The following is a 25,359-nucleotide window of genomic DNA, read 5'->3' on the forward strand; positions in this document are numbered from 1 at the left end:
AGTCCTTCAGGTGCCTTTTGGCAAACTTCAGGTGGGCTGTCATGTGCATTTTACTGAGGAGTGGCTTTTGTCTGGCCATTCTACCATATAGGCCTGATTGGTGGAGTGCTGCAGAGACAGTTGTTCTTCTGGAAGGTTCTCCTCTCTCCACAGAGAAAAGCTGGAGCTTTGCCAGAGTGACCATTGGGTGCTTGGCTACCTCCATGACTAAGGCCCCTCTGCCCTGATCGCTCAGTTTGGCCAGGCAGCCCGCTCTAGGAAGAGTCCTGGTGGTCCCAAACATCTTCCATTTATGGCCACTGTGCTCATTGGAACCTTCAATGCTACAGCCATTTTTCTGAACCCTTCCCCAGATCTGTGCCTTAATACAATCCTATCTTGGAGGTCTATAGACGATTCCTTGGACTTCATGGCTTGATCTGTGCTCTGATATGCACTGTTAACTGAGGACCTTATATAAACAGGTGTGTGCTTTTCCAAATCATGTCCAATCAACTGAATTTACCACAAGTGGACTCCAATGAAGTTGCAGAAACATCTCAAGGATGATCCGTGGAAACAGAATCTGCCTGAGCTAATTTTTGAGTGTTGTGACAAGGCACGTGAATACTTATGTACATGTGATTTCTTCGTTTTTAATTTTTAATAAATTGTCAAAGATTTCAAACAAACTTCTTTTACGTTGTCATTATGGGGCATTGTTTGTAGAATTTTGAGGAAAATAATTAATTTAATCCATTTTGGAATAAGGCTGTACCATAATAAAATGTGGAAAAAATTACGCGCTGTGAATACTTTCCAGATGCAGTGTATACATTGTAAAGCGCTGAGTAAACTGTTGGCGCTATATAAATCGTTATTAATAATAATAATAATAATAATATAACCATTAATGAATAACCCCTTTTGGCGAAATATGGAATTACTTTAAATTTGTTTGGACGAAACAATATGAATACAAATGAGGTTGAACAATTTTGCCACCTACAGATACCAGATGTTATTTTCACTTTTTAATCTACACTAAAAAAATTACAGCTGAACTCAGTTTGTTTGTTTTTTTATATTTTTTATCTTGATTTATGCATTAATTTTCTTTAATCAGCCACACCATCTTTACTTCTAATACACTTAAGCAATTATCATGCAACTGCAAATGAGTCAACAATTAAAAGAACAAAATACATTTTAGTGTAGAAGCTTTGGATAATTGCATAGGGAAGTATCCATCCATGCAGCTTCATATTTCTCATTTTTTTTTTTTTTTTTTAAACAATTAAATAAGTTACACTTGAAAACCCTTATATCCAGCACATGTTTTGTTCAAAGTTTTATTGCATGGCTTGCTAAACCAAATTTTCTTGACATTTGACAGATTTCTAAACAAATATACTATCTTGCCTTCTGCAGCACTGCAGCTTTTTTTTCTTATAAATAACCCCTTAAATCAAGACAAAGAAATTGGATGTCTTGGATGGTATACGAGTCAACATAGAAAGCTTTGTGACAGATTAGACAAGGATTAGTGAGAAGGATAGAGATCTACAAATAAAATGCAGAGAATAAGGACAAGATAATTCTTGGATTGGTGATTTTATAACAGCATGTGAGCCATCTGTAATAGTTTTACATAGGCGATGACCCTACTGACATGGGAAGGAGTCAATGCTGCACAAGAAAAGATTTTAATTCGGGTTCCTGCTTAAATTAACAGTGTGTTTGTGTGTGTGTGTGTGTGTGTGTGTGTGTGTGTGTGTGTGTGTGTGTGTGTGTGTATGTATATATATATATATATATATATATATATATATATATATATATATATACACACACACACACGAATGCCTTCTCACAGGACATTCTCCACTTCACTTATACATGCTCAGTTGCGTAACTAGAACCTTCAGGGCGATGCAAGAAACCATGAAGGGCCCCACTGAACCCCAGGCAGGGCCCTTCCCTCCGAGTCCGGTGGTGGAACTCCAGGGCGTGGTCACAGGTATGACCTATGTGAGCCATGTAGTTCCACCACTGGTATCAGTAGTGTGGTTTTTTTTTTACAATTTTTTAGGAGCCGCATTGTGGGACTTTTGTGGGATATCAGAGGTCTAAACAGAGACAAAGAGGAAGACTGAGGATACAGCCCCCAATCTCCTTCTCTGCTGCCTCAGGTACATAGAGCCCCATCCTCCAGCCACCCCACACTGGTACTGCTAGACCATGGTCTGTCCTCCAACCTCCCCATGCTGGTACTACTGTACCTCCCCCGTCCCCTGGTGTCAAGTGACCCCTGCTGGTACACCCCCCCAAATGGCTGGGGATTCAGATTTCCTCTGTGTTCTGCCCCTTCCTCCATCCTGGCACCCTAGGGTGGCTGACACCAGCCCTGCCAGTGAGCATGGTCTGTAGATGGGGTTCCTTTTCTTAGGGAAGGTGGAGTCCCTGTCCCCAGGGAAGATAGGGTCCCTAGGTAAGACTGAGTCCCCGTTGCCAGTTGAGATGGGGTTCCTGTCCCTAGTCAGGATGGGGTCCCCGTCCCCAGGAGAGATGGGGTCACTGTCCATAGGGGAGGTGGAGGGGGTGGGGAATGGAGTCATCTCAATCACCATGACCAAGCTGCAGGCCGGGCACTCATCCATGTTGGCCTGGGCTCCACCCAGTGTGCTGAATGGGTGATCAGCATATCTCCCAGAAAGACCTGTCATCATCTGTGTATGACGGGGGAGGAGGGGGGCTAGCAGACAAGCCTGCAGTGTGCTGCGGGGAGCCGGCTCTCATAGAGCTGCACTGCATCTGTGTGCTTAAAGTTTGTTTACCCGGGAGAAGCATGCAGTGCAGTGTGAGCCAGACTCGGGGGGGGGGGGGGGTGGTACTCTGGCTGGGGAGAACAGACACTGGACTGAGCGGCGATGCATGGAACAGGAGAGGGGTACTCTGAGGAGCCGGCCGAGGACACAGCTCATGCGGGGAATGCACAACTAAAGAGCAGCCAGTGCGATAGTCGAGTATGGAGCTCTGGTAGTCACCCTCCACCTCCAGCCACCCGTGTGCATGGTGCACTGGTACCCCTAGCTGCCTATGCTGCCACCGCCCATATGTAGAGGGGGGTACACGGGCCCCTGCAGCACAGGGCTCGTTCGCGACTGCTGCGCCTCCTATATTTACATCCCTGTACATTGAAATGGCAACAAAAACACCTACACCTAAAGGCGTATTTGAGATCTATAGTATACAGATTCAAAGTTTATCTATTGTTTTATATGAGGTAACCAGATGTCCCCAGTTTCAGGAACAGTCTCCGATTTTAGGGGACTATCCCTGGGGAAAAAATGTCTCAGATTTTGTCACAGGTTAAAAGAATATGTCCCTGATTTCATACCAGCATTAATAATGATGTCCCTTATAAGCAAATATGAGGAGTGGGTGAGGACATGTAGGGATAGTCGTGAGCGCTTTTCTAGTATCTGGGCGACCTGGCTAAACCACACCTTTGACCCTGCTCAGGTTTCATCTAGACATTGCTTTGTTGGAGTTAGCAGAGCCCTCTTTGAAAGTACCTACTTGCAGCCATTACCTGAGTTCTGTTCTCATACTTTTTATGGCAGCCTACGTTTGTTTTTCAGACTCCTGGATTGGTGTAGATGGATCGCAGGTTTGGTATACTATGGAGGTTATTTACGAATGGCAAATCCACTTTGCACTGAAAGTACACTTGGAAGTGCAGTCGCTCTAAATCTAAGGGGTAGATCTGAAATGAGTGGAAGCTCTGCTGATTTTATCATCCAATCATGTGCAAGCTAAAATGCTGTTTTTTATTTTCCTTGCATGTCCCCTTCGGATCTACAGCGAGTTTACTTTCAAGTGCACTTGCAGTGCAAAGTGGATTTTCCTTTAGTAAACAATCCCCTGTGTGCCAAAATGTCCTTCTGGTTATGTTCTTGTTTCTCCTTTTTTTTCTCATATTTTTTCTTTTTTTTAACGTTTATATGTTCTCAATATCTTAGTCAACCTTGAGGCTGATAGCCCAGACCCCTCATTATTTGCTGCCGACAAGATGCCCCTCACAGGAGGATGGCCTGCTGCCCATTTTAGAAGGGCCTCCCCTTCAGTGATGGACTGCTTTCAATCTTTGACTATAAATCTTTCACACCCTGGGGTATCCTGGTTAGGTGCTGGAGTTAGGGTGCCTGGTGGAAACATATTTGCACTTTAACTTTTGTTTTTCCCTTTATTGCAACTGGTGCGGCCTTGCTGCTGAGGATAAACATTGACTCCTTTTTGTGCTACCTGCTACTATTTCTTTTTGTTTTACATTATTATTTTTTGTTGTGCGATGTGTCTCACGTCATTATTACTTCTGTTTAAAAATGCTCCTTAAATAAAGATTACATACAAAAAAAATAATAATGAAGTCCCTGATCCAGGGGCTGCAGGATAATTTATCTTAGGGGCTGCAGGATAATTTATCTTAGCAAGATTTCTCTAATTGGTCTGCTCCCGGCTATGTCCAGGGTTATCAATAATGTCACATGTTGATATCATGTGGTCTACCTTGTCCTTCTCATCTCAGCTTGGGTACACATTTTGGCATGAGGTACGGATATGAATTATTTGCTCCCTTGCTCTTCTTTGTGATGATGATCAGCAGTGAACATCTGGGCTTGCAGCCAGTTAATCAACACTACACTATGGCACAGGGCGGTGGTGGGCATCCAGAATTATCAGCCCACTGCTGGTAGTCACCTCTCAACGAAGCTTGAGGACTGAGCACCGGACTGTTTCTTGATTTTGGGAACCTGTGAAGATTTGGTGTGCCTGGCTGTGCAGGGTGGGGGTGAACCCTTTTCACCAGTGGCTCCTACGTGGGGTGCGCTACACTTACTTTTTTTTCAGTCCGCTCTGGTCCAGTTATTGATCCTGTAGCTCTGTCTCCCTTTAGGTTTTTTTTTTTTTTTTTACCTTTTAATTACCTGTAGATAAGTTAATAAATACCGTTCATAAATATTGGAAAAAAAAAGGTTTAGTGCTGCTTTTTATTCACTTCATAACATTTTTTTGTGAACATATATAATTATATATGACAGATATATCAGAAACAAGCAACATTAAAATAATTGCAAGTGGTTCAAGAAACTCAAAATCTTCGGTAAAGTGAATAATTCATGATCCGTCTCTATAAACTGAAAAATGTTGTAAACATACTAACACACATATTGAAAAATACAGTAATATCATGTTTATTCATGATGAATTTTAACATATGTGCGATAGTTTCAATGATTATTTTTGTCACTTATAGCAACAGATGGACTCCCACGTAACAACTAGTAGGGTTCCTATAGCAATGTCATGGCAACCCTGTGCCATCTTTTTCTTGTTGTAGTATGTTCACACTGCACAGGAATACTTAAATGATCCATTTGGTATTCTAGGCAGACACTATTTTTAGAAGTAGTCATCTGTTAATATGGAAAACATATATATTTGTGTGACTTTAGAGACTACGTCTTGAAATGGTGACGTGAAATATTTGAATCTTTGCATATTTAAAGTGATATTAAAGGTTACTTGCCTACTCTGTACAGTGGACCACTGCACAGAGTAGGTAACATGTTTGTTATTTAAAAGAAAAATTGTTGAACCTTTAATATCACTTTAAATATAATGCATGTGGAAAGATTCAAAGAAAGAAAAAAAAAAGTTGAACCTTTAATGCCACTTTAAATATAATGCAGGTGGAAAGATTCAAATATTTCACTTCAGGACCCTCCTTTTCTTGGGTCCCCTGCCAGCATTCCTGCCTCCTCCCCCTTGACCAGTGTCCCCAATAGCAAACTAATTGCTATGGGGGCACTGGTGCATGCTTGCTCGCGAGTCCTGCTCTATGCATCCATACAATGAGGGAAAAAAGTATTTGATCCCCTGCTGATTTTGTACGTTTGCCCACTGACAAAGAAATGATCAGTTTATAATTTTAATGGTAGGTTTATTTTAACAGCGAGAGATAGAATAACAACAAAAATATCCAGAAAAATGCATTTCAAAAAAGTTATAAATTCATTTGCATTTTAGTGAAACTCACTTGGTGGAGAAACCCTGGTTGGCAATCACAGAGGTCAGATGTTTCTTGTAGTTGGCCACCAGGTTGGCCCACATCTCAAGAGGGATTTTTTCCCACTCCTCTTTGCAGATCCTCTACTTCAAGTCATTAGGGTTTCGAGGCTGACGTTTGGTAACTTGAACCTTCAGCTCCCTCCACACATTTTTTCTATGTGATTAAGATCTGGAGACTGGCTAGGCCACTCCAGGGTCTTAATGTGCTTTTTCTTGAGCCACTCCTTTGTTGCCTGGGATGTATGTTTTTTGGTCATTGTCATGCTGGAATACCCATCCACAACCCATTTTCAATGCCCTGGCTGAAGGAAGGAGGTTCTCACCCAAGATTTAATGGTACATGGCCCCATTCATCGTCCTTTTGATGTAGTGAAGTTGTCCTGTCCCCTTAGCAGAAAAACACAGCCAAAGCATAATGTTCCCACCTCCATGTTTGATGGTGGGGGATGGTGTTCTTGGGGTTATAGGCAGCATTCCTCCTGCTCCAAACATGGCGAGTTGAGTTAATCCCAAAGAGCTCTAAAGAGCTCTAATTTTGGTCTCCTCTGACCACAACTCCTTCATCCAGTTCTCCTCTAAATCATTCAGATGTTCATTAGCAAACTTCAGATGGGCCTGTACATGTGCTTTCTTGAGCAGGGGGACCTTGCAGGCGCTGCAGGATTTCAGTCCTTAATGTTACCAATTGTTTTTCTGGTGACTATGGTCCCAGCTGCCTTGAGATCATTGACAAGATTCTCCCGTGTAGTTGTGGGCTGATTCCTCACTATTCTCATGATCATTGAAAAGGTGAGAACTTGCACAGAGCCCCAGATCGAGGGAGATTGACAGTTATATTGTGTTTCTTCCATTTGCGAATAATCACACCAACTGTTGTCACCCTCTCACCAAGCTGCTTGGCAATTGTATTTTAGCACATTCCAGCCTTGTGTAGGTCTAAAATCTTGTCCCTGACATCTTTTGATGGCTCTTTTTGGTCTTGGCCATGGTGGAGAGATTGGAATCTGATTGACTGCTTCTGTGGACAGGTGTCTTTTATACATATATATATATAACAAGCTGAGTTTAGGAGCGCTCCCCTTAAGATGGTGCTCCTAATCTCAGCTCGTTACCTGTATAGAAGACACCTGAGAGCCAGAAATCTTGCTGAATGATAGGGGATCAAATACTTATTTCACTCATTAACCACTTTCTGACCGGACCATTTTGCTGGCTTAAGACCAGACCACTTTTTGCGATTCGGCACTGCGTCTCTTTAACTGACAATTGCACGTGTGACGTGGCTCCCGAACAAAATTAATGTCCTTTTTTTCCTACAAATAGAGCTTTCTTTTGGTGGTATTTGATCATCCCTGCGGTTTTGAATTTTTGCGCTATAAACAAAAAAGAGCGTCAATTTTGAAAAAAACTTTATTCTTTACTTTTTGCTATAATAAATATCCCCAAAAATATATAAAAAAAACGTTTTTTTCCTCCGTTTTGGCCGATACATATTCTTCTACATATTTTTGGTAAAAAAAATCTCAATAAGCGATTATTGATTGGTTTGCGCAAAATTTATAGTGTATAGGGGATAGTTTTATGGCATTGTTGTTAATATTTTTTTTTTTACCAGTAATGGTGGCAATCAGCGATTTTTATTGTGACTGCGACATTATGGAGGACACATCGGACATTTTTGACACATTTTTGGGACCATTGTCATTTATACAGCAATCAGTGCTATACAAATGCACTGATTCCTGTGTAAATTACACTGGCAGTGAAGGGGTTAACCAGGGGGTAGCAGTGTAGGGGTTACGTTTGTCCTAGGGGCGTGTTACTAACTGTGCGGGACGTGGCTGTGTTAGTGAACATTGATCTCTGCTCCAATCACAGAGAGCAGAGATGTCAGAAACCATGAATCAGGCCGAGACAGAAGTACAATTAAATCACACTTGTCTATTAAATAAAAATAAAAAGGTAAATAGAAAAAGCGTAGCCAAAAGCATAGGCAGAGTCCAGTAACCAGATCGAGTAGTCAGCCAGTCCAGAGTTCAATAACCAGATCGGGTAATCAGCCAAGCCAGAAGTCTTGGGATCCAAGTATAGCAACAGCAAGCAGGATAAGGAGCCAGAAGGGATGTCAGCAAGCCCGTCTTCAAACAGAACCACAGGAGATGGCTTCTTGTGATGTGACCAAGGCGAAGGCAGAGATAAAGTGAGCTGGACAGCTTAAAGTAGGCAGGTCAGATGAGCATGATCAGGAACAGCTGGTAACTGTGGAGAGAGATGAGTGCTGGCAATTAGCCGACAGCTGAGCAGCCAGCCCAGAGAAGGAAGGGCTTAGCCAGCCCTGACGAGATCAGTGTCACTTGTTGCTAGGCAGAACGGGGAAATGCTGTTTACTTCTGCATGTCCCCGTTCAGCCTCCCCGTGAGACGATCGCGGGTATCCCCGCGGCGATCGAGTCCACGGGACCCATGACCGGACTCACGGGGGTCCCGACCAGCAGGGCGGCAATTTCAAATGGACGTACCTGTACACCAGTTTGCCTGCCCATGCCATTCTGCCGACGTACATCGTCATGCGCCGGTCGGGAAGTGGTTAAAATGCAAATCAATTTATAACTTTTTTTAAATGCGTTTTTCTGGAAATTTTTGTTGTTGTTATTCTGTCTCTCACTGGTAAAATAAACCGACCATTAAAATTGTAGACTGATAATTTCTTTGTCAGTGGGCAAACGTACAAAATCAGCAGGGGATCAAATACTTTTTTCCCTCACTGTAAGACACACAGTCCCCCGCTCTCTCCTCATTGGCTCCCTGGCTGTGACAAGGAGTCCCAGGACAGCCGAGGCTCTTGTGCACATCGCTGGATCATGAGGGGGCTCAGGTGAGAATTAGAGGGGCTGAGGGGGGAGCAGCACAAAGAGAGTTTTTTACCTTCATGCATAAAAAAAAACCTTCAACCTTTACAACCACTTTAAGATGATGTCCTTGCAATTTTGGAGAAACACACACACATTATTCGTTTTAACCCAAACAGATGCATAGCTAGATAGCTGAAGCAACCAATATACATGTCTCTCTTCTGAGGCCTGGTTTACACTATTGAGCAGGACCGCAGCTTGTTTATTTGAATGGGATTCTGTGGCTGCGCTTCATGCAGGAAAAGGGTTCCTGCACCATTTTTAAAATGTAAAAAGTAAAAAAACAGCGCTGTCTATAAATAAATAAATGAATATCTGTGGACAAAATAAAATATTAGAAAACTCCTGTTGCAACTTAATGTGAGATACACACAATGAAAACCAATTAAGAAAAAGAAGCTGCGCTGAAGATCATAAAAATCTGTGATATATCCTCATATGCCATAAATAGTGCTAAAATAAATCATTACCACCATGAGAAAACATATTTCCCACACATATTCCTTCAAGCAGCAGAATAAAGCACACAAGAGTGGTAGACACCGAGGACGGGGAGCGCAGGACCGCGAGAATAAAGTATTTTGTGGAGTTACGTTATGGGATCTCTTCTGTTTGTTTTCTCCCATTAAATCGACGTGGCTGAGATGAGAGACGCTCTAAAGAGGAGATATACAGATCGGAGTTACCAGTGGTGTATCTTGATACAAAGATCCAGACTGGGGGTTAAATTTGCAGGCACGTTCGATCTCCTTAAAAAGAGATCTGGCTAGCTGGTAAGCCTCACTGGATCTAGTGGTGGAGGATTCTTTCCTTGGTGCACTTGCTTCATATTCTGAGGGTGCTGTGTGTAGTTTGTAATATCAATAATTTGTGTATACATGGTGGGAAATATGTTTTTTCACGGTGGTAATGATTTATTTTAGCACTATTTATGGCATATGAGCATATAGCACATATTTTTATGATCTTCAGCGCAGCTTCTTTTTCTTAACCATTTTTAAAATGCAGCGGCAGGGAAATCACATGGTGCTTTTGCACCATGCGATTTCCCGGCGGTTCCTGTACCCGAAAAGGCTCTGTGTTTTTAGATGCGCGAAGGTTCCTTTGAGAACAAATGCAGCCCCGTGCGTTTTTAAAGAGCAATGCTTTTTTGGCTGCAGGTGGTTGCGGGTGTGGCAACAGGTGCAATTCCGACACCCGCAACCACCTGCAATTGTGTGAACCTAGGCAAAGCCATTTTGGTCACCCGATGGACACCTAAGTATGGCTGTAGATTTTGTTCTATTTTATCGTGTTGCTTTGTTCGTAACTGCTGTTTATTAAAAAAAAAGAATTTGGGGGAAAAAAATAGTATGAACCTAGGCTGAAAGAATATTTGAAGTACATTTGCATAGTATATTTTGTACATTTTGAAAACATTCATCTATTGCACACATGTAATATAAAATGTGCTGTATGTTTCCAGGAAAAAAAGTGACTAGACATGACCTTAATGTGTTAACATGAATGTGCTGGTACGATAATGTACAATGTACTCATTAATTCACAGCTCTTTGAAATGATGTTTATTTATAAAAGGTAAAATAAGTATTATGTACATGGCATGAAATAATTGACTGCTTAAGCAAGAAAAGCTTCTGGTTTCCTTATGGGGGGTAAAATTAGTCAATTTTTTTATATGGAAAGTTGAAGGTTGCTTTTTCCGTGGAGGTTTATAACACGGCACAGTGACTGCTTCTCAATAATTCAGAGTCTTGCCATGAACAGTTTGTTCTAACAGTATGTATAAATAGAAAACATCATTATTTTGTCCATGATGGGATTTGGATGCACAACTGTACAAACCAGGTGTCTGTGTGTTTTGCATTGTGTGTCTAATTCTGTCCATTCTACAGGCAATTTTTTAACTAATGTGACTGCCTGGATTTAGTGCATATCGATTTTCTGGATTTCCAGGCCTATTATAAACCAGGCTGATTTTCTGATTCATTTTCCCCTTCATAATAATTTTTTAACCCTCTTGCCTAAATACTGGGTTGTCCACAAAAAATATTCCCACCCACCCAGCGAATCCAGTGCTGGCTGGCATAAGCTATTGCAGCACTTCCAGGTCCTGCACCACTATCTTCTCATCTGACATTAGCAGAGTGCCAGCTGTCTCTTCCGGGTTCTTGGAGCTGGCTCCCTGAATATTCACAGCAGTGCATGCACAGTGTGATGGAGTTCTTGGTGCATGCCTCCTGGAATTTGTGATATCACTATCCCAGGAGGCTTTCAGAAGGGGGATTAAAGTGGAACTTTAGTCAGTCCTGCTAGATCACTTCAGGCTGGCCACTTTTGCAGATATACCTATGTAAAACGTTAAAAATAAGTGCCTATACTGTTTAAAATCCAGTAATATACTGTCTCATCCTGCTCTGTACATGCTCAGTTGCTTTCTATTTTTAGACACTGTGCCAAAAATCAGAGCCACCAGGGGCCGATCTGCTGACAGCCTAAAGATTTACTGCTACTTAGGGGCTATGGGCTTCAGCAAAATGGCAGCCTCACGCAAGATAAAACAAGAACAATGCTGAAGGAAGATACAGCATGCACTTATTTTGGTAGCATGGCCATTAATGCTGAATGTATGTTCCTTGCTAAAGAACAATTATTTTTTAGCAAGTTGTTATGGGTAAAGTCATAGAAAGTAAGAAGTTGGGGACTGTGTCCTGCAGAAAAGCCACTTAACCGCCCCAATGAAAAAAAATTAAAAAATTGCTATCCATTTGCATAAAAGAGGGGAAGAAGATTTAAATAATGGCTAGTGATAGAGTGAAGGTCCCCTTTAAGGTGTGTATACTTGCAAGCCTCTTTTTTTTTTTCTAATTCCAGAATATATTGTATAGCTTGTTACTTAAAGGAGAAGTACTGCCAAAGCTCATTTGGCTGTACTTCTCCTTTGGAATACAGGAGTGGAGTAAGTTTTGCACTCCTGTGACCCATTTTCAGCAGATGTCACAAAGCTGGTCCAGGCTCGGGAAAGATCATGACCAAATGGTCGGGATCTGCCCACATGCCTGGACTGGCACCCGGCTTAGCCCCTCAGCAAACCACTGAGAACCTGAGTCGGCCACTCCTGCCTCCTCCAAAGCCCAGCGCTCCAGTTAGAGTGTGGGGGGGTCAGAGCAGACAGAGGTGGCTGACACCTAGTCAGCGAGCTCTGAGAACCAAGCGATCGTCAGTGTTTGATCGATCGGTTCTCGGTCTTAGAGCTGGTGGGGGGCAGATGCAGCATCGGACTGATGCTGTATTCACCTTGGTAAATCTGATTATACAAAAAACCCTGATTCCCATACTTCTCTTTTAATCTGTATCTTTAGCCATTCTTCAATTTCTGCTTCTCAGGGAATGTTTAAATGTTTAAAAAGTATTTATTTCAGGTATTTATAGAGTGCCAACAATTTATGCAGCACTTTACATATACAGCATATTATACATTCACATCAGTCCCTACCGTCAAAGAGCTTACAATCTAAGGTCCCTGACTCATGTTCATACATACACATACTAATTTAGACAAGAGCCAATTAACCTACCAGCATGTCTTTGGAGCGTGGGAGTAAACCCACGCAAGCACAGGGAGAACATGCAAACTCCAGGCAGATAGTGCCGTGGTTGAGGTTTGAACTGACCAACTCTAGAGCTGCCAGGCAGAAGTGACCACTTGGCCACTGTGCTTATTTTACAATTTTTTTTATCACTTTTTAAAACCAGAGGCTTTAAGTTTGTTGTAGTTTTATAGGCACTCACAATTTTGAAGTTTGACATGTTCATGAATCTATTTACTTGGCTCAACCTTATCTTTTATATTTTTACAAAAATTGGGTAATTTATTTGCTTTTGTGTGACCTAAAATTACCTTTTAGTGTATTTTTTACAGCTCAAATCCATTTATTTCTATGGTGAGTAGAGAATGGAGATTACTGCAGATCATACTAGGGTTGATTATGAAATTATGAAAAATGGGAAGCAATGGTCGCGCTCTACATTTAGTTACTCCCATTTAAACCAATTAAGACTTCAACTAGGCGAACAAGCGAATGAAAAAGCACGCTATTACCGGCGAACATGCCTTTGTAAATGTCAAATCGGCATATCCGCAAATTTGCAAGTGCCAATTGCTACCGAGTTTGAAACTGCACTGCAGCTATGATCACATGAATAAAGTATTTTTTTTATGTGAGCTGTGCTCTACCTTGTGTGCATGTATTTATGTATATTCAAATTAGTATTCCTAGTTTAAATGATGAATAGGGCATGGCGGGAGTGAATCGCAGACTGAAAGTAACGCGAGAGGCAATCTAACGCTGCTGTTTTAACCTTTTTGTGCTTTTTAATTCTTATTGATGTAAGCATCCATTTGTCTTTTAATAAACGATTTACACTATGGGAGGCATTATATCTATTTCATTCCCACATATGGTCTGGAGTTTTAGCGATACTTCAAGAGCCTGGAGCTTGGATCCCATCAGCCCATACATTTGTTCATAAGGCTTTTTATTCACAATATTGAGGTGAGAGTTCTGTGAGCACTGAGCTGTTTGGTGAAGACACGTTGTTTGGTGGAAGGTCAACTAATGCCGCGTACACACGTAGCAGACTATCCGGCGGACTTAGTCTGGCGGACTGTCCGCCGGACTTTCCGAACGAGCTACCTGCCCACACACGGTACTTTTGCGGTGGACTAATATGGCGTACTAAGTCCGCCGGACTATCCGCCATACTTTTGAAATGAACGGACTCACCCACACACACGGGGGAAAGTCCGCTCATTTTGAGCGCGTCTCCGGGTAGCCGGGGCCAGCGAAGGAGGCGTCGCTGGCCCTGTCACCTGGTATTGACTTGAAGGCGAATCCCTACACTGAAAAATCAGCGTGGGGGTCCCCCCAGGTCCATATCAGACCCTTATCCGAGCACGCTACCCGGCCGGCCAGAAAAGGGGGTGGGCACGAGTGAGCGCCCCCCTCCTAAGCCGTACCAGGCCGCATGCCCTCAACATGGGGGGTGCCTTTGGGAAGGGGGGCCGCGCGAACCCTGGCCGTTGGTTTTCGGGGTCTGCGGGTGGGGGGCTTATCGGAATCCGTGAGCCCCCTTTAATAAGGAGGCCCCCGGATCCCGGCCCCCCACCCTATGTGAATGAGTATGGGGTACAATCCCATTCACCTGTGAAAAAAAGTAAAAAAAACAACACACACAAGGGTTAAAATAGTTTATTGCACAGCTCTGGTGGTCTTCTTCCGTCTTCAGGGGTCTTCTCGATGGACTCCTCCGCTATCTTCTGCTCTTTTGCTAGCTCTTTCACTAGCGGAGGAGCCCGGCTTTCTTCTTCGCCGCTGCCCTCTTCCTCCGACTTCAGGGGTCTTGTCCCCCTCTTCGGGGGTTTTGTCCCCCTCTTCGGTTCTTCTTGCCGGCCACCGCGCCTTCTTCTAGCTCTTTTACAAGCGGTGGCCCGGTCTTCTGTCGCCGCTGCCGCTGTCTTTAAATGATAAATAGGGTATGGCGGCAGGGACTGTGATGTGACTCTCCTCGGGGCGGTCTTTTTGACCAGACTGCGAGGAGAACACATAGCAAGTGCACCAATCACTACACTGACATGTAGGTACACATAGGCACACAAATCACCCCGACCCCCCTGATCCCCCCCAGCCGCCCTGCCCTCCCAGTCAAAGTGTCACTGATAGTATCTGAACAGATCAATATCTGATCTGATCAGATCTATACTAGCGTCCCCAGCAGTTTAGGGTTCCAAAAAAACGCATTGTTAGCGGGATCAGCCCAGATACCTGCTAGCACCTGCGTTTTGCCCCTCCGCCCAGCCCACCCAAGTGCAGTATCGATCGATCACTGTCACTTACAAAACACTAAACACATAACTGCAGCGTTCGCAGAGTCAGGCCTGATCCCTGCGATCGCTAACAATTTTTTTTGGTAGCGTTTTATATTTAAATCCTGAAGGCGGTGCTTGGTTTTCAGGGTCCCGTACGCGGCTAGGCTCCCAAAAAGTCCCCCACATGTGGTATCCCCGTACTCAGGAGAAGCAGCAGAATTTATTTTGGGGTGCAATTTCACTTATGCCCATAGCATGTGTGAGCAATATATCATTTAGTGACAACTTTGTGCAAAAAAAAAGTTTGTAATATTCCCGAAACTTGTGGCAAAATATAAAATATTTCATGGACTCAACATGCCTCTCAGTAAATAGCTTGGGGTGTCTACTTTCCAAAATGGGGTCATTTGGGGGGATTTTGTGCTATTTTGGCATTTTATGGCCTTCGAAACTGTGATGGGTAAGTTGGCCAGACAGTCCGCCCGTGTGTACGCGGCTTTAGAAATCCTGAAGGCGGTGACTGGTTTTCGGGGTGCCGTACGCGGCTAGACTCCCAAAAAGTCCCACATATGTGGTATCCCCGTACTCAGGAGAAGCAGCAGAATATATTTTGGGGTGCAATTCCACATATAACTATGGCATGTGTGAGCAATACAGTGGTGTGAAAAAGTGTTTGCCCCCTTCCTCATTTCCTGTTCCTTTGCATGTTTGTCACACTTAAGTGTTTCGGAACATCAAACCAATTTAAACAATAGTCAAGGACAACACAAGTAAACACAAAATGCAATTTGTAAATGAAGGTGTTTATTATTAAAGGTGAAAAAAATCCAAACCATCATGGCCCTGTGTGAAAAAGTGATTGCCCCCTAAACCTAATAACTGGTTGGGCCACCCTTAGCAGCAACAACTGCAACCAAGCGTTTGCGATAACGTGCAATGAGGCTTTTACAGCGTCCTGGAGGAATTTTGGCCCACTCATCTTTGCAGAATTGTCCTAATTCAGTTACATTAGAGGGTTTTCGAGCATGAACGGCCTTTTTAAGGTCATACCACAACATCTCAATAGGATTCAGGTCAGGACTTTGGCTAGGCCACTCCAAAGTCTTAATTTTGTTTTTCTTCAGCCATTCGGTGGTGGACTTGCTGGTGTGTTTAGGATCATTGTCCTGCTGCAGAACCCAAGTTCGTTTCAGCTTGAGTACACGAACAGATGGTCGGACATTCTCCTTCAGGATCTCTTGGTAGACAGCAGAATTCATAGTTCCTTTTATCACGGCAAGTCTTCCAGGTCCTGAAGCAGCAAAACAGCCCCAGACCATCACACTACCACCACCATATTTTACTGTTGGTATAATGCTCTTTTTCTGAAATGCAGTGTTCCTTCTACGCCAGATATACTTGGACACACACCTTCCAAAGAGTTCCCCTTTTGTCTCATCGGTCCACAGAATGTTGTCTCAAAAGTCTTGGGGATCATCAAGATGTGTTGTGGAGAAATTGAGACGAGCTTTGATGTTCTTTTTGCTCAGCAGTGGTTTTCTCCTTGGAACTCTGCCATGCAGGCCATTTTTGCCCAGTCTTTTCCTGATGGTGGAGGCATGAACGCTGACCTTAACTGAGGCAAGTGAGGCCTGCAGTTCCTTGGACGTTGTTGTGGGGTCTTTTGTGACCTCTTGGATGAGTCGTCGCTGCGCTCTTGGGGTAATTTTGGGCGGCCGGCCACTCCTGGGAAGGTTCACCACTGTTCCATGTCTTCGCCATTTGTGGATAATGGCTCTCACTGTGGTTCGCTGGATTCCCAAAGCTTTGGAAATGGCTTTATAACCCTTTCCAGACTGATAGATCTCAATTACTTTCTTTCTCAATTGTTCCTGAATTTCTTTGGGTCTCGGCATGATGTGTAGCTTTTAAGGATCTTCTGGTGGACCTTACTGTGTCAAGCAGCTCCTATTTAAGTGATGCCTTGATTGTGAACAGGTGTGGCAATAATCAGGCCTGGGTGTGGCTAGAGAAATTGAACTCAGGTGTGGACAACCACAGTTATAGTATGTTTTAACAAGGGGGGGCAATCACTTTTTCACACAGGGCCATGATGGTTTGGATTTTTTTTCACCTTTAATAATAAACACCTTCATTTACAAATTGCATTTTGTGTTTACTTGTGTTGTCCTTGACTATTGTTTAAATTGGTTTGATGTTCCGAAACACTTAAGTGTGACAAACATGCAAAGGAACAGGAAATGAGGAAGGGGGCAAACACTTTTTCACACCACTGTATATCATTTAGTGACAACTTTTTGTAAACTTTTTTTTTTGTGTCATTATTCAATCACTTGGGACAAAAAAAAATATTCAATGGGTTCAACATGCCACTCAGCAATTTTCTTGGGGTGTCTACTTTCCAAAATGAGGTCATTTGGGGGGGGGGGGGTTTGTACTGCCCTGCCATTTTAGCATCTCAAGAAATTAGATAGGCAGTCATAAATGAAAAGCTGTGTAAATTCCAGAAAATGTACTCTAGTTTGGAGATGCTATAACTTTTGCGCAAACCAATAAATATACGCTTATTGACATTTTTTTTACTAAAGACATGTGGCTGAACACATTTTGGCCTAAATGTATGACTAAAATTTAGTTTATTCGATTTTTCTTATAACAAAAAGTAGAAAATATCTTTTTTTTTCAAAATTTTCAGTCTTTTCCTTTTATATCATAAAAAATAAAAATCGCAGAGGCAATCAAATACCATCAAAAGAAAGCTCTATTTGTGGGAAGAAAAGGACGCAAATTTCATTTGGGTACAACATTGCATGACCGCGCAATTACTAGTTAAAGCAGTGCAGTGCAAAATTGTAAATAGACTTCTGGTCCTTAGGCTGACAATTGGTCTGGGGCTTAAGTGGTTAATAGTTAAAGAGGAAGTAAACCCTGATGGGTTTACTTCTTCTTTGTTTCCCTGCAAAGGTAAGGTAAAGCATAAGGGCTACTATGCATCTAATTTTCAAATTTACTATAGTGATTGGTAAAAAATATATGGGAGTTAAAATAAGAGTATTTTGCATGTCTGAACATGCTCACTTGTGCTAATTGATAGTTGTAGAAAGGGGGAATTTATCTCTTCTCAGACTTTCAATGATATTTCAGTTTATACATAATTTTTTTCAGCAGTTTAAAATCAGATTATCTTTAACCCCTTGCCGCGTACTCGGGTTGCGGGGGTTATACCGGGATGATGCCCACACCTGCAAGCATCATCCCGGTACCATTTTTTAGAGTGGGCGATTGGCTTTCCAGCCATAACAACCGATGTGGCTAAAAGCCGCTCGGCTGTTATGCTGTAGGAGCGGGAGGGGACGTCCCCCCCTCCTGCCGCTCTTACCGGGGCTCCCGTTCAATCGGGAACACCGATGCACGATCTGATGTCTCTGGCGGCTAGGGAGGGACTGGAATGAAGCCGTAAGTGGCTTCATTCCAGTCTCCTTAACGTAAACAACGGTTTACTCGGCTGCTAATGGCACCGGATTTAAAAATATATACAGTATTCAGAAAACGGTGATTTGAATACTTTGAAGTGTAAAGGAGGGATCGGGGGTCTTTTAGATCCCCGATCCCTCCATAAAAAGTACCTGTCACCACCTATTACTGTCACAAAGGATGTTTACATTCCTTGTGACAGCAAATAAAGTGATCAAATTTTTTTATTTTTAAAAAAAACAATTTATTAATTTTAAAATAAATCAAATAAGATTTTTTTTTTAAAGCGCCCCCCCGTCCCCACGAGCTTGCGCAGCAAAGAAAACGCATATGGAAGTCGCGCCCGCATATGTAAATGGTGTTCAAATCACACATGTGAGGTATCACCGCGATCGTCAGAGCGAGAGCAATAATTCTAGCACTAGACCTCCTCTGTAACTCTAACCTGGTAACCGGAATTTTTTTTTAAAGTGTTGCCTATTGAGATTTTTAGGTACCGTAGTTTGTCGTCATTCCACGAGTTCCTGCAATTATAAAGCGGGACATGTTTGGTATCTATTTACTCGGCATAACATTATCTTTCACATTATGCAAAGAAATTGGGCTAATTTTACTGTTTAGTTTTTTTAAAATTCATGAGTGTCCCTTTTCCCAAAAAGTTGTGTTTAATACACCGCTGTGTAAATACCGTGTGACATAAAATATTGCAACAATCGCCGTTTTATTCTCTAGAGTCTCTGCTAAAATATATATATATATAATCTTTGGGGGTTCCAAGTAATTTTCTAGCAAAAAATATGGATTTAAACTTGTAAACACCAAATGTCAAAAATAGGCTTAGTCATGAAAGGGTAAACAATATACCGCATATTAACCACTTGCTTCTTCGCCCATAGTCAAATGACGTCCGCAGGAGGGATCTCCCATCCTGGGTGGGCGTCATATGACGTCCTCTGCTTCCCAATGTCTGCCGGTAACAGAGTCAGGACGTGGATGTGTGTGTGTAGGAAGTGTTAACCCCTTCCCTGTCAGTGACATTTATATAGCACTGATCGCTGTATAAATGTGAATGGTCCCAAAATAGTGTCAAAAGTGTCCAATATGTCTGCAGCAATGTCACAATAAAAATCACAGATCGCCGCCATTACTAATAAAAAAAAAAAAATGCCATAAATCCCTTATTTTGTAGACGCTATAACTTTTGCGCAACCAATCAATATACGCTTATTGCATTTTTTTTTTACCAGAAATATGTAGAAGAATACATACAGTGCCTTGCGAAAGTATTCGGCCCCCTTGAACTTTTCAACCTTTTGCCACATTTCAGGCTTCAAACATAAAGATATAACATTTTTATTTTTTTGTGAAGAATCACCAACAAGTGGGACACAATTGTGAAGTGGAATGAAATCTATTGGATTTTTTAATCTTTTTCAACTAACAAAAAAATGAAAAGTGGGGCGTGCAAAATTATTCGGCCCCCTTGCGTTAATACTTTGTAGAGCCACCTTTTGCTGCGATTACAGCTGCAAGTCGCTTGGGGTATGTCTCTATCAGTTTTGCACATCGAGAGACTGAAATTCTTGCCCATTCTTCCTTGCAAAACAGCTCGAGCTCAGTGAGGTTGGATGGAGAGCGTTTGTGAACAGCAGTTTTCAGCTCTTTCCACAGATTCTCGATTGGATTCAGGTCTGGACTTTGACTTGGCCATTCTGGATACGTTTATTTGTGAACCATTCCTTTGTAGATTTTGCTGTATGTTTGGGACCATTGTCTTGTTGGAAGATAATGTCCCAGTTTCAGGTCTTTTGCAGACTCCAACAGGTTTTCATCCAGAATGGTCCTGTATTTGGCTGCATCCATCTTCCCCCTCAATTTTAACCATCTTCCCTGTCCCTGCTGAAGAAAAGCAGGCCCAAACCATGATGCTGCCACCACCATGTTTGACAGTGGGGATGGTGTGTTGAGGGTGATGAGCTGTGTTGCTTTTACGCCAAACATATCGTTTTGCATTGTGGGCAAAAAGTTCAATTTTGGTTTCATCTGACCAGAGCACCTTCTTCCACATGTTTGGTGTGTCTCCCAGGTGGCTTGTGGCAAACTTTAGGCAATACTTTTATGGATATCTTTGAGAAATGGCTTTCTTCTTGCCACTCTTCCATAAAGGCCAGATTTGTGCTGTGTACGACTGATTGTTGTCCTATGGACAGACTCTCCCACCTCAGCTGTAGTTCTCTGCAGTTCATCCAGAGTGATCATGGGCCTCTTGGCTGCATCTCTGATCAGTCTTCTCCTTGTCTGAGCTGAAAGTTTAGAGGGACGGCCAGGTCTTGGTAGATTTGCAGTGGTCTGATACTCCTTCCATTTCAAAATGATCGCTTGCACAGTACTCCTTGGGATGTTTAAAGCTTGGGAAATCTTTTTGTATCCAAATCTGGCTTTAAACTTCTCCACAACAGTATTACGGACCTGCCTGGTGTGTTCCTTGGTCTTCATGAATGCTCTCTTTCAACAGAACCCTGAGACTATCACAGAGCAGGTGCATTTATACAGAGACTTGATTACACACAGGTGGATTCTATTTATCACCATCAGTTATTTAGGACAACATTGGATCATTCAGAGATCCTCGCTGAACTTCTGGAGTGAGTTTGCTGCACTGAAAGTAAAGGGGCCGAATAATTTTGCACACACCACTTTTCAGTTTTTTATTTGCTAAAAAAGTTTAAAATATCCAATAGATTTCATTCCACTTCAGAATTGTGTCCCACTTGTTGGTGATTCTTCACAAAAAATTAAAATTTATATCTTTATGTTTGAAGCCTGAAATGTGGCAAAAGGTTGAAAAGTTCATGGGGGCCGAATACTTTCGCAAGGCACTGTATTGGCCTAAATTGAGGCAACTTTTTTTTTTTTTTTTTTTTTTTTATTGGGATATTTATTATAAAAAATATTGTCACTTTTCTTTTGTTTATAGTGCAAGAAATAAAAAAGGCAGAGGTGATCAAATACCACCAAAATAAAGCTCTATTTGTGGTGAAAAAAATTTAAAAAATTCATTTGGGTATAGCGTTGCATGACCGAGCAATTGTCATTCAAAATGCGACAGCGCTGAAAATTGGCCTGGGCAGGAAGAGGGTGAAAGTACCCTGTATTGAAGTGGTTAAAGAACCATTTAGGCCAGGGGTCTCCAACCCCCAGGCCACGGCTCACTACTAGGCCATAACGTTTTTGCAGCCGGACCGCGGATACGGTGGGCAGCATGAGAGAGCAAGGTGGGCTGGCCGGTGAGAGAGCTCAGTGGATCACAGAGGCAGAAGGGAAGAGAGAGCCTGGTGGATCACAGAGGCGGACGGGTGAGAGAACCTGGTGGATCACAGAGGCGGGCGGGTGAGAGAGCCTGGTGGATCACAGAGGCGGGTGGGTGAGAGAGCCTGGTGGACCACAGAGGCGGGCGGGTAAGAGAGCCTGGTGGATCACAGGGGCAGGCAGATGAGAGGAGCTGGTAAGCACTGCCTGCCGCTGTGTAAATGAACCAGTGCCACAATGCAGTGAGAGTCCACATCTGGTGGCACTGGCAGGCAGCTTTGCAAGTGGCATTCCTCATCTGGTGGCAGGCGACGTGGCAAGTGACATTCATCTGGTGGCAGGCGGGGTGGCAAGTGGAATTCCTCATCTGGTGACAGGCAATGTGGCAAGTGACATTCATCTGGTGGCAGACAACGTGGCAAGAGGCATTGCTCATCTGGTGTCAGGCAAGTGACATGGCAAGGGACATTCCTCATCTGGTGACAGGCAGCTTGCCAAGTGGCATTCATCTGGTGGCAGGCAGTGTGGCAATTGGCATTCATCTGGTGGCAGGCAGCATGGCAAGTGACATTCCTCATCTGGTGACAGGCAGCCTGGCAAGTGGCATTTATCTGATGACAGGAAGCATGGGAAGGGGCATACCTCATCTGGTGGCAGACAGTGTGGCAAGTGACATTCATCTAGTGGAAGGCAGCGTCGCAAGTGACATTCATCTGATGGCAGGCAGCGTGGCAAGTGACATTCCTCATCTGGTGGCAGGCAATGTGGCAAGTGACATTCATCTGGTGGCAGACAACGTGGCAAAAGGCATTGCTTATCTGGGGTCAGACAAGTGACATTCCTCATCTGGTGGCAGGCAGCGTGGCAAGTGGCATTCCTCATCTGGTGGCAGGCAGCATGGCAAGGGCCATTCATCTGATGGCAGGCAGCATGGCAAGTGACATTCCTCATCCGGTGGCAGGCAGCGTAACAAGTGGCATTCATCTAGTGGCAGACGACGTGGCAAGGGGCATTCCTCATCTGGTGTCAGGGGACGTGGCAAGTGGCATTCCTCATCTGGTGTCAGGGGACGTGGCAAGTGACATTCCCCATCTGGTGGTAGGCAGCATGGCAAGTGACATGCTCAGTGCTCCCACTGATTCTGCATTATGGTGAGTTGAACTTTTTCATTTTATGTTACAATGTAATAATAGAAATAATGAGCTTCAATCATCCTGACACCACAACAACCATGGTGCCGTGATGATTGAAGCGCCAACACCAGCTATTGCTCTGATAAATTGCCCGTGAAAAATTGTTTACCCCATGCGTCTCCACGCAGCCAGTCCTCGTTGGCAAAAAGGTTGGGGACCACTGATTTAGGCTTTCATATCATGCTCTAAACATTATTTGCTTGTGAAATTCCAGTGTTTTTAGCACGAATAATGATTTGGATGGTCTCTGTTGTCTGTGGCCTATAGTGAATTTGATTTTGTGAGTATTTTTTCCAGAGCGCTATAGTGAATTCTATTTTCACGCTAATTACTTGGTATGGCTATTTTGCAGATACATGCGCATTTGCATATTCGCGCTATAGTAAATCAACCCCACTGTTTTACATATTGGCACATATCCACACATCAGCAAATAAAAATGTCCTACTGAAATCATTGTGCATCATAGAGTTGAACAGAGATATTCATACTAGTGCATGTGTAATAAGTGCAAGCTAAAGCCAGCCATACATGGATTCAAATTCTCCTGGTTTACCAGGAACCGGACAAATTTTGATCCATGTATGGGAAGCCTGGTTATACAAAAGTTGATTTACCTATCAACTTCTGTACAACTGTCGGATTTTGCTCACTGGCAGAATACAATAACTCAGTGGGGAGGATTCCCCCATCCACAAATAATAATAAAAATAGAAAAAAAATTACTCTCCTATGAGCTGTTTAAGTGTGTGTTGTGTTGAACTATTTATGTGTCACTGATTGTATTGTGAGCCTAAATTTACCATGTAAGCTTGCCACAGACAGTTTACCACTGCTGCTAAGCTTTGGTCAGTGCAACCTTTTTGTTCTTTTAAAGGACTTTGTGTTTCCCCAATCTTGACCCTAGCCATGCTTCAGGTTGTGTGGGTAAAGAAATGCATTTTAGATATCATGCATGTTCCTGTGTCCATTTTCTAATGATCTGATATTATATTTTATCAAAGAAAAAGTGTTATGCTGTCAATTAATACCGTGCATCAATATTAAATCACCAGAAACAGTACATACTGTATACTCCTAAAGTGCATTAGTGATACATATAACAGTTCATGTCAAATGGTATCATAGTTGAAATTCCGTGACAGAATATAAATAAAGTGCAATCATGCGTGAAAATAAAGTGCAAAAAATTTGTATAAACAATCCAAAAAATAAATAAATGTCCACATGGTGATAATCCAAATGTGCCAGATGAATGACTGCTATAATCTTCCTGTGGCAATCACCCAGTGCACCCCCTTCAAACCCAAAAATATAGCCTCTTACCAGAGTAATAGACCTAATATAGGTAAGTAATCACATTAGTGAGCTTCACCTCTCACTCTGCTCTTTAATGGTATTGGTAGAAAGCAGCACAAAAACTTCTCTTTCGCAGTGCTCAGACTGTATATGAAGCATTGCACAAGAAGAGGAAAGACTCCTTGAGCAACATCCAGTGTAAATGACCAAATATTTATTATAATTCTACTTACAGCAGTGAGGATAAAACAAGCATTTCGAACAATCCGTCACCGTTATTTCCTATGCCTTGCCTGACATACATTTCGTTGTAATAGACGTCTTCTATGAGGCAATGGGATCTGATATTATACCCGTCATTGTACAGCACACCTTATATGTCTACAAATTTTTTTTTTATTTGGAATCCTATGGATATTATATATGTTACATAGATATATCTTGTTCTACAAATTATTTTGACAATAGATGGCAGTAGGGTGTGCAGGCATGAACTGTCCACTAAACAATTTATTATTCCATTATCATACATGCTTGTAACAACCCAGTGTGTATGTTTTATTTTTTAATGTTTGTAAAGAAGAGAGGCAAGGTCATCAAGACACCGTTTATGCCAAGTGGCTCACCTGTCCCCTTTGGATAATGTACTAATTCCACTTGCCAATTTAATACAGTGGAACACTAAGGTAACAATTTTGATCTTTTTTTTCAGTGTAACTTCCAGAGTTATTGTCTCAGAATGAGTGAAAAAGATGGAAACGCAGACAGCTTGTTTCTTAAAGATGATACTGCAAAAGGTGAAAAATCTGAAGTTCATGTACACAGCTGGCAACACGCAATACAGAAGAAGGCATCGCGAGCTGGGAAGCAAATGCATAAAGTGACTATGGGAAGCATCCGTGGTTTCCTCTACCGGAATGCCTTTGTAATACTCACTGTCATTGCCGTAGTCCTGGGTACAGTATTTTGTACTTATATTTACTGTAATCCATATTCTTTGTATAAAGATCATGTCTACAGAAAGTGTATTTTATATCCAATAATGTGTAATAATTGTTTTAACTCACTTTCCAGTAGAACCTCCTCCCAGATTCTGTTGTATTCAACAGAGTATGTACAAGAGATCTAGTATTTAATTTCATTTTCACTTATGCAAATTGTGCTAGAAGAAAAGACACTATTCTTTCATT

General features: G+C 42.5%; 1 protein-coding gene across 1 annotated transcript in view; it reads left to right on the top strand.

Annotated features, from left to right (window-relative positions):
• Nucleotides 1-25,359, top strand: part of LOC143974676 (excitatory amino acid transporter 1-like) — a 164,051-nt gene that overhangs the window by 67,975 nt on the left and 70,717 nt on the right. The window contains exon 3 of the mRNA XM_077476295.1: nucleotides 24,882-25,125. Within this exon, the coding sequence (XP_077332421.1) occupies nucleotides 24,909-25,125 (217 nt within the window). The 5' untranslated portion in view covers nucleotides 24,882-24,908. The remainder of the gene's footprint in view (nucleotides 1-24,881; nucleotides 25,126-25,359) is intronic.

This window comes from Lithobates pipiens, unplaced genomic scaffold (genome assembly GCF_037356315.1).
Source record: "Lithobates pipiens isolate NorthernLeopardFrog02 unplaced genomic scaffold, aLitPip1_a1.2 Scaffold_13, whole genome shotgun sequence".
Lineage (NCBI taxonomy): Eukaryota > Metazoa > Chordata > Amphibia > Anura > Ranidae > Lithobates > Lithobates pipiens.